Here is a 17,183-nt window from a genome sequence, read left to right as displayed (position 1 = left end):
GTTGTAGAGCTCTCGCCTTATCTGTCTTCATAGGCATGACGTAAACTTAAAAATGAACTGTATATCATGCAGGTAGTGGCAAAAGTATTCTGATCATTTATTCAAAGGGAGGAAGCCCTGCATCCCATGTGCTGTTTAAGTGCAGCTTGTCCTCAAAGAGACAGGTCTATCTCACTGACGTATGAATTATAAGCAAATTTGTTATCATGCTCTCCTCCAACCCATTCTTCCTCCTCATATGTTATTAAGGCAATCCAATTGACATTTGAGCGTCATAGTTTGTTTTTGTCCCACGGTGGAAGAGGCTGTGAAGTGACGGAAAACTTTTTCTCAGCACTTTTAATGTTAAAAATAAATCTTCTTTTTCAAATAACTTATTTTGAAAAAAGGTGCACTGCAGTCTTAATTGAAGCTTTTTAGCCTGAAAGTGAAAGGGTTTAAGCAAAAATACAGCCTTGTAAAACCCCTTCATAGCAGCAACAAAAAAAGAAAGAATAAAAGTACAGAAATATTTTCAGTGAAGTGGATCAAAGGTTAAGAGCGCTCATACAAAAGCACTAATTATAGCTCCCCATTGTATTATCTATTCATTTGCACAAGTATTTCTGTTTTAGTGGGTTGAGGTGGAGCTAATTTTAACTGTACACCTGAATCATGTTTGTGTAAAATCTGAAAGTAACTCGTTACTACACTTGCCAGGTAAATATAAAGTACAAAAAGTTAACAATCCCTACCTGAAAAACAGCAAGTATCAGTTGTCATTAACGTAGACAAAACAATGAATTGTGCTCACCAGGGCTATGCCCCTGTTTACAGACTTCTTCAGAAAAACCCTTTATTCGGCAACTGATTTTCAGGGGATATTCTGTCAACCACATTTTTGTTTAATTCATGATCAACGAGTTTGCACAGTTGTGGCTGTAATTCACGTGACTCATTTACCCTTCTGTATTATATGCTTTATAAGGAGCGCTTAGTTAAAATTTCATCTGTGACACAACATAAATTATTTGCTCAACTGCTTCCTCTTTCTTGGTAACCAGAAAAGAACTGGTCTGATGTTTGGCAGCACTATCAGCAAATGACAAGTTCCCGCTGTGTTAGGATGGATTTAACAGAAATCCAGATAGTGGCTAATCATTACCTTAACAAATACAGGCTCTGCGAAAGCATGCTTTTGCATCTGTCTCACTGGCTGGAATGAAAGTGTGTGTCAGTGAGGGATTGGTAGTTATGTGTGCAAAGCCTGATGTAACCTCTACTATTAAACTTTACTCATAAAAGAGTTGGCCGACAGACTGCTCCGCACTCAAAGCAACTATCTCTATTCGTCTGCCTTGTGACCTCCAACTTGTTATTTCTCTACAGACAAAGACAATGTAGAATTCAGGTCAGGCATATTTGGAGAGGGAGGGAGAATGAATGAGAAAAGAGAAAGGAGTAATAAGAGCTGAGAAAGAGATTGGCCAGATCTGTGGAAAGAGGTGGTGGAAAAATAAACGTTTTGTGTTTTAAGATTCATATTTCTTTAACACCTGGCTGGGGCATTGCATAAATTTGAATAAAACTTACGACTACCCAACCCAAATCCAAACTCTTGTCTGTTTTCATTGGAAGACAGAGAAAGCGGACGGGAGGAGGGGGAGGGGTTCCATGGAGGTCTGGTGTGTGTGGAGGGCAGCGGGGCTGGCAGAACACTACCAGTGAGCTCATGTGGGCCCTTCCGGTCTTGACTTGACTTTTGCTTCATCTCTGAGAGGCATGTGGTACCACGAACTTTACGGCGAGCAGTTTTGGCTCCTTTGTTTTATCACATTGGGGCAGACCACGCGCTGATGGTAAATGGCAAAGGCAGACTGGATTAAGATGGCAAAGGGCACATGAAGACCATCCCACAGCACGTGTTGGTTTTGGCATGAGGAGTATGTCTGCTGGAATTAGCTCATACATCTCAGCTGCGCCAAACTGATGCCGCTAGATCCGAATTGGGCCCCGGCAGACGTAGCAGTGGACCGATGGCAGATGAGTAAATGGAAACGAGTTCTTGGAAACACTGCATCAGTGTTTGTTTGTGTACCATAAAAGTAAATGACTCAGATCGGTTTTGAGAGAAAGATGCTGTTCTCCCTGCACACAGCAAAAAAAAGACCATAATGGGGGCCTTTGTCTTGACACCACATGAAAAGATCAAAATGGGTCAAAAAGGCATTCAACACTAAACAAAGGAATTTTTCTCCCGTGCAACATGGACAACAACATCTTCCCATAGTAAAACCCCAGTCTGCTTTTTCCCCCCCAAAGCATCTGCACAAAGAGACTGCACAAACCTGAACCTTTAAGACAACAGATTCCTGTTCAAAAGTGTCAGGTTTCAAAGTCATGATCATGAAAGCACACAAAGAAAATGACTTCAGGGAACTTTGAATGCAAGCTGATAAACATTTCAAAATAAAAAATGTGTGGAAATAGGAAAGTGTACAGATGGTTGATAGTTCAAAAGTTTCTGCATCTGTCAGGCTAGTTTTCTGCTGTGACTATTTTCGAAATGCACGTGCAAAAGGTAAGGAGCTCGTCGTTATTAATGCAAAGATTTCTGGTTCCTGATAAGAAGTGTTTTTCTTTAGATTTTACTGGAATAAACTCTTACCAAACTGCAGCCACCAGACTGGGTGCTGGACCTTACTGTAATAGAATAGAAAAGCAGGAAACTGTGCCAAGACACACACCTCGCTAAGCCTTACTGGAAGCCCGGTGCTATTTGAATTTCCTTACATGACACGTGTCACCTCACGCCACCCAGGAGTAATTTAATGACTGGTATGCAGAACAGCTTGTAATAGATGCCTTCACAACATTGGACAAACTGTAGGAGTGAAGGACACAGGACACAGCTTCACTTTGACATTTTTAATTGTTTAATTAAAGTCTTTTTTTTATATGGTAACAACACTTTCAATGTGTAATTGGGTTACATTCAGTATGTTGAGTTTTTATTGTTTGGATATGTGAAAATAAGAAAGAAAAATGTAATCAGATTTATTTAATTTCAGTGTAATCTGCACCACTGTAAATCTACTTTAATTTAACAGTTGTAAATTCCCTAAATAATATTAATGAAAAAAAGCCAACAGATGACATCATTCTGGGTCAAGTGTCTGTACAGAAAATGGTGAAATGCCGACACCTAGTGGATGATGGGATACCACCCCCACGATAATGGATCAGTGCGACGGTTATAGACATCGTGTGTCCATCTGGTTGATTAATTACTCCCCTGTTGGCTCGCTCTGCATACATAATGAGTTTGAGATAGAGCTCGAGCAGGCTCCTGTTTATCACAAGGAAACCACAAGGGCACATTTATTTATTTATTATTTATGTTTGTTTACAGGCAATTGCTACATTTTCAGAGTTTATTACTGTAAATGTTATAGTTATGTGCAGCAGATGCACTTGAGCTCTGTACATTTCTACATAAATTTTGATTTTGATGTTCTGTTTCCCCTTTAAGCCATTTTTTTTAGCAGCATTGGTTTGTTGGTCAACCTTTTAGTGAGTTACAAATGTCAAATATTAGATGGATTTTTGTGAATTTGGCAGATGTCCATGGTGCCTACAGGATGAATCCAAGAGGGATTGCTGAGATTAACTACGAGAGCTGCGAACCCAACTTCAATATTTGTATAGCACTGACTGAATTGCTTTGGTACCATCTAATATCAAAAACTGCCATGTCATTTGGTACAGAATTGTAATTTTTGTTTTTGTTTTTAAACACATAACGACTGCTACGTTTAAACACAACTGGAAAAATACGATTTGAAATTCACTCTGAACTACTCGACTGTTGGCCTCATAAGTGTCAGAGTTGGGTTCGCTGGAGTAACTGAATGCTCCTCGGTCAGTAACCAGCTAGCCATTACAGCGTTTGAGGACATCGTTAAATGATAACATACAGCTTGCATGTGGGTGTCTCTCAATTAACATCTGTTAATTATATCGACAGAAAACAACCCGGGTTGTCTCAGAATGTGTAAAGTAATTTCATTTTTTCTTAAAATGATTTTGTAGAATTGGTATTGAAAAAAAGTATCTCTCAGAAATCTGTTTGAAAGTCAAGTGTTCGCTACCAATATCCACATTTTTAAATGATACACGGTCCTAATGAACGGTGTATCGTCTAGTGTGTGTATAGACTCTTTAAAACCATACAATTTTAGGCAATCGGTCGTACGATTATGTTCGAGGTGGAGCTCATAGCATAGCTTTCGTTTCGGCTCTGTGGAGAGTTATGGCTCGTTTTAGCATGTTGTTTTGGTTTTGCCTTTGCCAGCACCAAACAGCAGAGTGACACTTAATAGGGACCAAGTTAATAATGGCTTTAGTTAGGTGAACGTATTGGAGAATTTAGCCACTTAAAGAATCACGTTTGTCCCTTAGGAGCTGGTGAAGCACAAAACCATCAGAGAGACATAGTGACTATTGAACTTAATTAGTTTAGTTTCCAGGAACACAACTCCAAATCAATGCTAATGTTGCCCTCGTGGATGTGTAAACAGGCAACTGTCTGCTACATGCTGTTTGTCATAGGCTTTTGAAACATTATTATCATTTAGGGGTGATTTATACAATAATATGAACCTTTTGCAGTGTCTAAAATATTAGTTAATACCAGTTTATACTATGTATTTTTATTTTTTTTTTAATTTTAAGTGATGTATGTGGATTCAGGTGTGACCTGTAACAGAGGAAAGATGTTGTTATGAAGCAATAATGCTGCAGGATTTGTGCTAAAAAATCTTTGCAGCTAGACAATCTGGACAAAACGCAACATTTCTTATTTTTAAATGTGCCATCATTTGCAAGCTTCTGGCTGCCTTTCACAGCCTGCCTGCAAAACAGTGGGATTTAATCGCAGCATCGACGGGAGTGATTTATTCCAGGGGCTTCCACACAGACCCAGAGATTTAGAAAGAAGTCCTTTTGGCTTTGTAGGTTTGAAGCTTAGGCAGAAAATGGCGTTTAGATTCAGGTGGTGTCTCGAATCAAATTAGAGGCCATGTGTATCATGGTTTATTGGGTTGCCGTGTCTCTGGAAGGCATGACGCCATTACAGCTGCTGCGGCTGCCCTGCATCATATATCTGGGTAGTGGGGGACATGAAGCCTGTTTCTCACTGACAATATACCGTGTGGCCTCTTTGCATCATTTGTTGGCTTCATTTAACCTTATTAGCCTCTCACGGACTGTGTTTGCCTCCAGTTTGGTTGCGCTGTGAAGGAAGCTGCACTGTGGAGATAAGAATACACGTGGCTTCAGCGGGAACAATTTGCCTTTGTCTGCTGAAATAAACCCTGTGTTGCCAGTGAATGTGACGGGAGAGTGTGGCAAAGGTGGAGGAAAAATAAAGCCATTTATGCCCTGCTCTTCCTGTTCCCCCTCAATTGTCTTTGCTGACGATATTGAGCCTTCATCAACAGGAAGTGGGACTATTCTGCTCAGAGAGGGGTATACTGTATGTGAGTCACCCTACCATTCATTATCCTCTTTCTCTACGTTTTTTTTTTTTATCTGAAATTATACTTTCCAGTGTAGCTGCATTATTCTGTTTCTCTTTACAAACTTGCAAACCCACCAGGAAGCCTTTGAGTTGTCTTTCCTCTCAGCTGGGAAAATTGATACAGTATATTGTTCAGGAAATTATCAAAATAAAGCAAGGCAAGGAGGCACTCAATTCTCTTCATGATAATCGTTACGTGACGTAGCAAGGAAACCTTGTCTTTTCAAAGCTGCCAGACCATCTTTTTTCTCGGACATCTTATTATTTCATTTATACAATGTTATCTAGAATAAGCATATTTCGAATTAAATATCTTAGAATTCTGTTAGAATTAATGAGGAGCTTCTGAATACTCTGATTAGAGGACTATACAGTAGATAATGATGAGGTCTTAGACAACAGACTGGAAGATTAACAAATAATTACATTATAATGAGTTCATATATATTTCTGGACGAAATAACCATCACATTCAAGTCCTGATTGACTTTGAGTGGCATGAATGAGGAACCGCTGACTCATCACTAATTAATTCATCATCAGTAACTATTTTTGTGCTCTCTCTGATGTTATTAAGGAATGTATTATATATTCCTCCATAAAAACTTTACTTCGGGGTGAGTGCTCATGTTTTTGGCTTCTTTCACATCGTCTTTTGATGGATGGTTTGTTGTCTTCGATAAGTGACATTGGACACGTTCCTCTACAATTTGGGATTGCAAATGCATCAATACATTTTATATTTGATAATTGGAAATAAACCAAACAAACAAGTACAATTAAAACAATACAGAACTGTGCCCTGTTCATGCAGTGCCAGATAAATGCACTATTACTTTAAGTTCTGTGGCTGCACTAATATGACGTTACTCAAACGTTGCTCACCCTAAAAAGAAGTAATATTAAGCTCGTTGTTTTAATCCACTGTGAGATTTGATTGAGTAATGAAACATGGAATCTGTGTGGCAATGCTACAGTTATAATACTTGCCGAACAAACTGTCAGCATTGTACTGGGTAAAACTGGAAAAATTCAGTCATGTCACACGTCATAAATACGAATTGAAGTCATTTCTCAGGTCCCCAGCCCAGTTTGTCAGTGGTTCTGAATCTAATCATTTCCATTTAGTATTTATGATTATTTGTGCATCTGCGTGCCTGTGTGACGCGTGATTTACAAACTTGTCCTTGTGTGACCTGCCCCAACTATTCCATCACTCACCTGAAGAGAGTATATTTTCATTGGAGGAAATAAATGAAAATAAGATCCATAGCATTTGAATTTCTGGAATGATCCCATTACTAGTGTTGCTCACAGAACAAGGGACAGGTCTAATTACCTTTTCAGTTGGTTCCTATGTAAGGGCAAACCCATCTTTGTCGCGTTCCTCCAGGGATTGAGTCCCTCCTTGGTGTATGAGACCACTCAAGCCTGAGACTTCAGCTTTATACATCCCTCAATACTGCCGCTAGAGTGAAGCAATGTGATGTGGAGAAGGTCTCCAAATAGATTACATGTATAAGCAGCTACCACAAAGGGAAGAAAGATGAAGGGAATCAAAATGTGCAGCTGAAAGTGTTGGATAATTAATCAATGAATCAGAACCTTGAACTCTTGCTGCTATAGCAGGAGAGGGTGTGAAAATAGGATGAAATGAGCAGAATCCATCACAGGAATCATTAAGAATTAGAGATATCATATAGTTTAAGTGATATAATGGATTCCTAAATGAGTGATCTTTTAGATTTGAAGGCTGCTAATGTGAATTATTTTGAGTTCACTCTTCAGGGGTCAGTTATTTTCTGACGATTTCCTCCAAATTATACTTCAGTGTGGTTAAGAGCCTTTCATTAAAAAATTGTTTGATATCAAAACAGAGTCTTGGCTCAGGAATACAAATACACACAGCCTTTTTTCATTGTGCTGTTCCTGAGTGTGTTTTCAGTCAAGGGCTCTCCATCAATGTTTAACGTGGCTCCTCACAAGACCAATACCCTTCTCAGCGTGAGAATCAGTATGATTGTTGCCCCTTGAGGCAGGGATGTATTAACTTTTCTGTACTATTAGAGTTAGTGGCTTGTTCATGATAATAAAATATGACAGAAAGAAAGCAATATTTTATTCAGCAGAGAAAATCTATAGATGAAGTTGTTTGGTTCATGTTATTCGGCTAATTCCGTCATTTCTAAAACATGATTTTTAACCCTTCCCTCAGTTGATGTTTTATTTCTCTAAAATATACAGTATATCTTGTACTGTGAGTGTTTATATTTGAGTGTTTGGGCAATCGTACATGAAAGCTAAAAGCTAAATTAAACTTGGCACCATGGACAGTGCAAAAGTTCAAGACTGACAACAAATTTCAGAGACAACTCAAGGCCATCTCACACTACAAGACCACTGATTTATAAATGTATTGATTGACAACATATGTGGGAGTTTTGGTAAACAGCTGCTTGAGACAAGATTTTGATCAAAGAAGTAGCTCTGGTTAAATAGATAAATTCTTGAAACTGAGAGGCCAGAGGTTGTCCAAGTCCAAATTACTGCACTCTGTCAAGGACAAGGGCACACACCAAAGAGTAATGGCTTTGCACCAACTTTGGTGTTCTCATGCCAGAGCGGATTGAAATATTATGTTCCATAAAAGTGGGATTTCAGAAGGCCTAATATAACGACGAGGGCTGCAAGACTGAGCGACTGTACTTTGGTGCTAATTTTATAGCTCTTTCCTCTCTATACCATCTGAGACAGGATTACTGAGTCAGTCGCTGCCACGCAAACAGCTGAGTGGACACTATGTTTCATGGTTTGTATTTTGATTGCTGATGCACAGTAAGTCATGTTGCAAATCACATTTAGGCAAACACAAGCACACCTTTTAATGCTTCGGAATCTGTCTCACGCATGAGCAACCTTAGTAAAGACAGTTGCCTTTATTTTCCCATTACAGTGCTTGTGCAGCATAATTCAAATGTGTGTTTAGTGCAGGTCTACATCTTGGGGTTGAAAATTCCACTTATGACAGTATTAGACAAAATAGTATCTCACGTTGTGGCCAACACTTTTCCTTTTTTTGTCCCTGTGCTGGCAACAGCTGTGGCTGGAAGTATTTTGTTTTCCTGTTGTCCATCTTTCCGTCCAATGGTTGTAAACATAACATCTCAGGAATGCCTTTGAGTCTGGACAAACATGGATGTAAATTGTGACCTCACTGGTTGGTGGAGGCATACAACCGTGAGGCGTTAATTCTAGATTTTTGCATTTTTCCATTGCTCTTTGTGTGACAGGCAGATCATGAAAACAGCCAGTGGACAATAATTATTGTCCGGTATACTTATGTCTAAGAGAGGCCGCTAGTATTAGAGGATAACCAGTTTGATGAGTACTGTGGAGTTTTCCGGGATCAGGTCGCAGTGGCAGCAGGTCAAGCTACCTGCCCAGACTTCCCTATTCCCAACAACATTTTAGAGCTCATCCTGGGAGATCTCGAGGCATTCCCATGCTAGATGAAACATATAATCCCTGCAGCATGTTCTGGAAGTGCCCCTGGGTCTCCTACCAGTTGGGGGTGCCCGGAAAACCTCCAGTGGGAGGCAAGCAGGTGGCCACCACAGCTGACTCCTTTTGACGGATGTTGGAGTTCCTTACCCTATCTCCAAGGCGAAAACTAATTTCAGCCGCTTGTAACTCTCATCTCGTTCTTTTGTTCACTACCCAGCGCTCATGACAATAGGTGAGTGTTGGAACGTAGATTGACAGGTAAATTGAAAGCTTCGCCTTTCGACTCAGCTCCCTCTTAAACAAAACGGCCTGGTACCGTGCCTGCTTCAATGCTGATGCCAATCCGCCTGTCAAACTCACGCTTGTTTGAACATACCATATTTTATTTTAAATGCACTTTATATTACAAAAATCTATTTTTGGATGCTTTGGAACCTGAATCATTTACATTGCCTTGCTACCATAGCCTGGTGGTAACAGATCCAAATTGACGACATGAATATATAGGGTCTGTTTCAGTGGGGATTGCTTCCCATCATTGCATCCTCATGGCCATAGATCTCGGATTAATATTGAAACTTTTGGAGCAGCCCATAACCAATCAGCATTGACCACTATTTCATGTGTGTTGTGCGCCATCACCAACATTGTTGAAACTACATTAAGAAAAAAACGCTTGACTTCATTGTCATTGCACTGATTGGTCTGCCCTTCAGAATGGCTGCGAACAAGGTGTCCAGACTATAATCATAGCAAAGACTTTAAGCTGTGAGCAAAAGGTAGGAGTAGCCAGGCTAAGCATCGGTAGGAATGTGCCAATAAACTATCTAGGCACTTTCTCACCTTTTTTATAGTCAAAGCAAAATACTTGGTGGTTTAAGTGTCCAAAAATACTTTGCACATGAATTAATGTAACTTTTATAAACAGCAAGTATTTCTCAGACATTTTTTTTTAATTCGGAGAATTTTTCTGGCCCTTCTTTACACAATTTCCTTGCTGCCTGCTTCATCCCTGGTGTGCTTCAATAACAATCAGAGCCAGGAGGATTTCCAATTTGACTAAAGGAATGTGTCTACACATGTCTGGTGGCTGCAAGACGTAGAAGAATGCTGTAGATAGAATTTAAAAGAAGATATAAACAGTGCATAAGTGATGTTTAAATATTTGACTCTAAATCCATGGGCTTTAATCTGCTTTTTAGAGGCTAAAACATAACACTTACATATGTACTGGTTCATGATACATTTGATGATCTTATTGTCCCACAAAATTAATTTTACTTAGTCACAGATCATTGTTTTCTTTTTCTATTGCCTACTTAGAGCATCTACTCACTCTACAGCTGGATTGATGTTTCACTTATTTTTTGACACAGCTAACAATAAAGAGTCAAGCTGTTAAGTTATAAAAAAGATAATCAGGGCTTGTAAAAAGATAACACAATCAATCTTACACCAAGTGCTAAATGCTGTATTTTCAGACTGCTCAATTTACTCACACAGAGAGAAGAACAAAGAGCGAGTATTACAATGTTGACTCATTAACTACAGTAAAGCTGGCAGAATGCACATATTCTGCACTGCTGAAAACAGCTTCCAGCATCCCCAAGAGTGCACTTATCTTCAGCCCTGTTTCCAAGATGAATGCATTTACTAGCAGATTAAGCACAGACGTTTGTACGCAAGAGGCATAAACTAACATTTAAGATGGTACTCTGAAAATCTAATGATCAACAGACAATATTGATTAAGCTTCTCAATCGACTCAATGCCAATTACTTTTTCAAGGGGTGGGAAATGCAAATTGACACAGATGAAAGATTAAAAGCTATACCACCTCTTACTGTGTGCTATAATCGAGTTCTCTACACTTCATTGCCTGGTGGTTTCTTCCTGCAGAATCAGCAATGCTTTCACTTGAATGAAATAGTCTAAACCACTGATGCAAACCAAATTTAAATCCAGTAAAACATATGGGTGCACAGGAGATACTGGAGGTGTTTTCAAGTCAAAAAGCCCTACAGAGCATTCATCACAAAAGCAAATTAGCCCACACAACTTAACTGCTTGTTTTGCCGGCGTTCATATTGTAGGGCACTTGGGTCAAAATTCAAGCTGCTCTCAGTAAATTACGGACATTTTTCTAGACACAGCTCACAAAAAAAACAACAACATTATGCTGAATTAAAAATAATCATACAGAATTGTGTTTGTAATACAATAATTATTGGTATGAGCTGGATTGTGGCAACAAGGCTGAAACGAGCTGCATAAATACATTCAAAGAAAACAACAAACATGCTCTGCAGTAATTACCCTGCTTTTATATTCACATTTACGACATTATTTTGGACTCGGACAGAAAAACGATACTAAGAGGATGAAAGGCAGCAGGCATCACAATGAGCCAGTGAAAACAATGACGAACAGATGTCCAACAGCATCATTTATTCAGCGTCTCTGTGTTTATGCTTGCAGTCATATAAAAAGCCTGCTTGTAGTAGGCTACATTTAATTTTCTTCGCCTTGACCTTCAGTTTCCATGAATAAATAATAACTACAATTAAAAAAAAAATGATATTATAAAGTTTCACTCAGGCACCAGAATGTGCCAACCTATAACATGGCAATGGCTACACCGGAGTCATAATGCCCCTTCCTTTGAGTTATTCTGGCAGCCAGCATGAGCAGCAGACCGGTTGCCACCTCCAGGCTGTAGGAGAGCCAGGCCGCGGCCAACGACCAGCCGAACGACACGTCCACGTAGAGGAGGTTCTCTGGGGACACAGTCCGCTGGAACTCCTCCATGGCCTGGTTTGAGTATTTGATGTAGATGCTGACCCCAGTAAGAGTGAAAATACCTGTTGATGGACAGACAGATAGATAGCACCACTTGAAAGACACAATCTTTCCGATTTTAACCAAGCAGCAACCAACAGTGACATCACCCACTGGTTTTGTGAATGGCCGTTATGGGGCCTCGAGTTTGGATATTGGTCGTTGCCGTCTTGGTAGTTCGGTGTGGTTTGGATCCAGCAGTGACCATATTTGGACGAGCTGCTGGGGAGCAAGCGGTGGATCTGACTCAATCTTATTGGAAACACGATAATACTCAGTTCCGCCCACCGATAGCCGTAACCTGACTGCACCACAGGCCTGTCAATCAAACAGACAGGCCCCCAAAAACATGGCTTTTTGAGGCTCATTTTCTAATTAATAATGGGATTATTTTCAGGTGGACCACAAGAAAACGAATATGAAGGAGCGACTTTAGCTAAAAACACTGAAATAACTTGTGGGAAAAATAACTTGTTGGACCTGTTACATCCAACAAGTATTATAATATGAAATCATTGACAATTTTAACTGTCAATTGCATATTATTACAGTATGTTTTCTTCAAATTGGATCTGCTCATATTCCACAGGAGGAGCTTGTGGTGTAAGGGTGAAGTCTCTAATGTTTTTTGGTTTGCATTTCTTGTGTTTCCAAAAAGACAGATGAAATATCTTGCATAAGAATTACCACAAAGGTGGGCCAATATACATTAAGTAATTTACCTGATTTTCATAACGTTACTGACATAAAATGATTTATTTAAACCCGAACTATGATCTTTTCCTAACCCTATATCCAATATCGGGTTGAAACAAATCAGTATAGATTGTCCATGATGGAAATATCAGTTTACCAGAAGAAATATTCACAGAAGCCTGTTCAAAGTCCAGAGAGATGGAATTCAACAGTAATGTAACAAAGACCTATTGACACATATATCAAAATACATTAACACAATTGTATTAATGCATTCCATACGAAGGAAAAAGGCAGATCAAAACACAGAACTCCATTACCCCTTTTCTGCTGACCTTCGCTGAAGGGGGTGGGTTAAAAGTGCTTGCAGGTCTTTCGATGTAGAGATGTGGACAGGATGTTTAGTGCAAAGCATGAAATTAGCCGTCTCTTCAGTGTGACATGGGAGGTTGGCCATGTCAGCAGAGATGGCGCGGTATATAATAAGCCTTCTACTTGTGTGACAGATTCATGCATTTACCCTCAGTCTTACACAAATAGAGATTTGAACTCATTCCTTTTGAGGTCAGACATAATCAAATGCATTCTCTGATAATATATTTATTGGGAGTGCTCACCAGCTGAACATTTCACAAGGAAAAAAACAAAACATCTTTGTGTTGCATTGTCGCTGACGAAAGCATGTCCTCTTTTAAGGAACTAGCAGTTCATGTCACCTTACAGCATATATCAAACCAAGGACATTTTTACTCAAAGAGGACTCAATCTCATCAAAAAGGTTGGTAGTCTTTTTTATACTCAGTGATGTAAATTATCTCAAGGGCATGACCATAACAAATCGAATTTTAGGGCAATGTTTGTTTATAATTTGATTCTCCATCAGAATAACATTTTGTCTAATATGATTTACATAATCGGCTGTCCATTTATATATATTCAATGTCTAATTAATTGTTATTTTATAGCAACAAAGAATGACACAAGAAAGAGTTCACTGAAGATTCAAAGAGCACGTCTGACTGAATCCCTCAATCAACAACAGGCTCCTCTGCAATTTTGTGCCACCTTACTGTGATCGGCAATCAATTGGCATGCTGTGATCAATAATGTTAATTATTTCAAAATTCACACTGCGAATGTCTGGTGCTAGGGTGTCCAAAATCATGTTCTGCCTGAACCTGATTTTCAACGTAATCAGACTTGCACTTGTGATTTATTTTATGCAAATCGGATTGGAAAGCACTTAGAAAAAAATGGTTATCAGTAAAACCTTTGCATTAAACTATTGTTTATGCACACCGTTCTATGGTGGCATGCCAAATGTGATTTAGCAGGTGGGACTTCCTGTGAGAGCAAACCTCTCACAGCACTAATTGCATCTGAATGTCTTGTGTCAATCATGCAAAAATCTGACAAACACATTGAAGAACGAGACGGAAGTGTTGCAAGACTTGTGCCAGTCTAAAACATGCTTTGGTCCTTATGTCCTTTTTTCTGCCATAAAGTCCCCATCTCCATCCCCGCTCAGAGCAATGTGAGCAAAAAGATCATTACCGAACTTGACTCAATTAAAGATTTTTTTATGTCCGCACAGATATTTAATATGTAGCTGCAGATTAGACCTATAACAGTTTTCTCCAATCATTTGCAAGATATAATATTTACATGACTTTAATCACTCTTTTCTCATCAGCCATCAGCCTGCTCAACCATACAGCTTATTTGTAAAGGGGCTGATAGCAGTGAGTCAGAAGTGAATCAGATAAGAGCAGCAAAAGTACAGTTTTCAAGGTACGTAAGCGTAGCTAGCACAACCACACACACACACACACACACACCTGTAGCTACGATTTGTCTCACCCACGTACTTTTTCTGACACACTGATGTATCTAAGCAAATGATATGCTTCGAACCATTCCAAACGCAAAGCACACATCATGCTGGAGGCTCAGAAAAGCAATACCACCTTGTGTGGACTTACTGCAGAGGAGAAAGTACGATGCTGATGCAGCCAGCAACTTGGTACTGCAGGCCAATGAGCTGACGAGTCCAAAGATCCAGCCCAACACCAGCAGTACGAGGCTGAGGGGCAGTAGGATTACCACCACTTTGTGCAAGCCTGCAAACACACATAGGCACTCAAGTACATGTACAATAACACAAATACAAAGGGCCTGGGCTACGAGTGAGCTGCATTACTGCTGAGAGTAACCATTTACTAAAACTGAGATTTTCAGATTGATTTCTACAATCCAGAGAGCCATTGGTTGTTATTCCCAATGTCAGCAGGGTGTGGAAATCCACTACCAGACTCCTGCTTGAAATAGACTCGGTCACAGTAGACAGTTTATTAGTGTATTTCATTATCAATGTTGTGAACAGGAAATGTTCTTGAAAACCCCTGAAGACACTTTCATCCGATTTAGGATTTAAGAAAAGCAAAATTTTGTTTGCAAAAGCTGCACAGCTAACCTTTGTCCATGTTAGCTCGTTGTTTGTCCTCTAGATGTCATTGTCTGTCAATATAATGTTTTTGGGCAACTAGCCAGACCTGTATATCATTGCGTAGACCTATTGTGCTGTCTTACTATTATAAAATCAACATTAATTAGTAAGTCTGTTGTCATGTGATAAACAAACCCACTCACCAAGAAGGTCCCTTTCTGCCTCTGACAGGCTGGACATATTTGCTGTGAAAGAGGGGATGACTGAACTCCTGTTCGCTCCTGAAAATGTCAAAAGAAAAGGTTACTACACATGACAGGACCGGTGACAGAGCTGTGAATTTTACCAAATTGGTCTTAGAGACCAAACACATATGGATTTTAAGCTAATGTAGTAAAGAACATTTTCATACTATATTAAATAACCATAAGACTGCCAAATCACATCAATGAAAGTCGGTCTGTTTGACACACGTCTCATGTTTCTCACCAATAATCTCTTTGAGTGTGTGTTGTATATTGCCCGTGTGTTGCTGGTGAGCACAGTGAAGAGCCCCATGTTGTCTCACTAGTCATCATTTATTGTGTGAATTGTGGGCACCACCAGCTACGAATTGGACCCCAAGGTGTGCAGTCTACAGGCATATTATATTTCAGCTGTATCTGAAACAGCCATCAGAATGTTCGCCTGCAGCTGTGTGCAGAGGCTGATACAGATGTGAGGGTTAAAAGTTGCAAGTTGCAAATTATCCAAGATATATGTATGCAATCTGATTTTTGGTTTTTTTTTATACATTCACTGCACGAACAGTGCATTTTTAATTGAATTGAATTTAAGTGAATCTTGAACCCATTTTTTGCATTTACTTCTCCAAGCCAAGAGCCCAGACAGAGGTCTATCCCTGCCTCTGTGCAGCCGTGTACTAAACTAAAATTCACTGCAAGCATTTTCTGTTTCCCCTGGGTTCTCCAGAGCACTTACACTGGACTGATTGAATCAAGGACTGCTGCCGTTACACGGTGAAGTAGCAACACCAGAGACATGATCCATCACCAAACATGGCAGTAATCTTAGCAGCATGTAACATACAATGGATCGATTTTTTTTTCATATTCTGTCTTATTAAGAATAGATAGTGCTGGTATATCACAAGTCAGGACGCCTGAATTACAAAGAAGTTAATAAATAAATGATAATGCTCCTTACATTTTCCTTGGCGGGTATCAGGACCAAAGTTCTTGTGAAAAAATTAGTGCTGCAATTTTTTTTTTCACAGTTCAATCTATGGTGTTAAGATTTATACCCTCCGATAACAGCTCATAAATATGTTGACTGAAGTTTGACATACCTTCATTAATTTTCCACAGTCCAGAATGTGAACTCAGCTCCTCTGACTTTGTGTAGTTGGGTTTATTTACATCGATTATGTACCAGTAGTCAGTCCCAATTGCAATAGCGAGGAGGCTAAAACTGAGCAAACCTGTGAACCCCGCCGTAAGAACCACCGGTCCGTACTTCATTGTAGGGTCCACACGCAGTGCGCGGTTCAGAAAACACTCCGTGGATGTTTTATGTCCTTCTATGCTGTGATCTGTAGCGAAGCTCCAAGATATGCGATGCGTAAAAGCTCTCCAGATGGATCCTTCGCGACAAAGTGCTGGTTGTCCATCCTAAAATTGTACTTCAATTTAAAAAAAGCTCAAAACGGAAAAAAAAAAAAAAAAAAAATCCCATTAATGTTTCCATCTTATGAAAATTAAGCAAAAATATAAAGCACTAAAAGATGCGTCTCTGTCTGTGCCATATACCACTGTGACAGGTAGCCCAGTGGCTGACCGTCTGCAGGTTTGCATTTGGGCTCCTGGATTGATCCACATTGTCAAAGTGCAGAAATGAAATATTTCACTTCCGGTGCCGATTTCCAAAATAAAACCCCGACCGGTGAACATACCGTGAATATACTTATTCGTATTTATTCACTTGATGTAAAATAACGCACATCCGACTGACGTGACTATTTCACTATAACTCAATTGAACCCTATATTTACGAGAATCAGTGGCTGCTACTGTGATCCGAAATAGTTAACACTGTACAGAGAGCAGTCTAAAATAAGGGAAACATCCACATTACCTCATG

General features: G+C 39.6%; 1 protein-coding gene across 1 annotated transcript; it reads right to left on the bottom strand.

The window, feature by feature from the left end:
* Positions 1-10,519: 10,519 nt before the first annotated feature.
* Positions 10,520-16,787, bottom strand: LOC138197655 (transmembrane protein 235). Its single transcript, XM_069148514.1, has 4 exons — positions 16,393-16,787; positions 15,248-15,325; positions 14,581-14,718; positions 10,520-11,925 (listed from the first exon to the last, which is right to left on the bottom strand). The coding sequence occupies exons 1-4, from the start codon at positions 16,562-16,564 to the stop codon at positions 11,681-11,683; spliced, it is 633 nt and encodes a 210-aa protein (XP_069004615.1). The 5' UTR covers positions 16,565-16,787; the 3' UTR covers positions 10,520-11,680.
* Positions 16,788-17,183: the final 396 nt, after the last annotated feature.

The sequence above is a fragment of the Embiotoca jacksoni genome, unplaced genomic scaffold (assembly GCF_022577435.1).
Source record: "Embiotoca jacksoni isolate LCO1_2020_lvr unplaced genomic scaffold, fEmbJac1.0.p SCAF_15, whole genome shotgun sequence".
Taxonomy (NCBI): Eukaryota; Metazoa; Chordata; class Actinopteri; family Embiotocidae; genus Embiotoca; species Embiotoca jacksoni.
This window is presented reverse-complemented; position numbering and strand designations above follow the sequence as displayed.

What these genes read in the sequence shown, in the direction of transcription:
- LOC138197655 (XM_069148514.1), bottom strand. Translation starts at nt 16,564, where the DNA reads ATGAAGTACGGACCGGTGGTTCTTACGGCGGGGTTCACAGGTTTGCTC. An exon ending in ACTGTGGAAAATTAATGAAG is followed by an intron (nt 15,326 to 16,392) that starts GTATGTCAAACT and finishes TGACATTTTCAG; the next exon opens with GAGCGAACAGGAGTTCAGTC. An exon ending in ATCGTACTTTCTCCTCTGCA is followed by an intron (nt 11,926 to 14,580) that starts GTAAGTCCACAC and finishes GTCCATCAACAG; the next exon opens with GTATTTTCACTCTTACTGGG.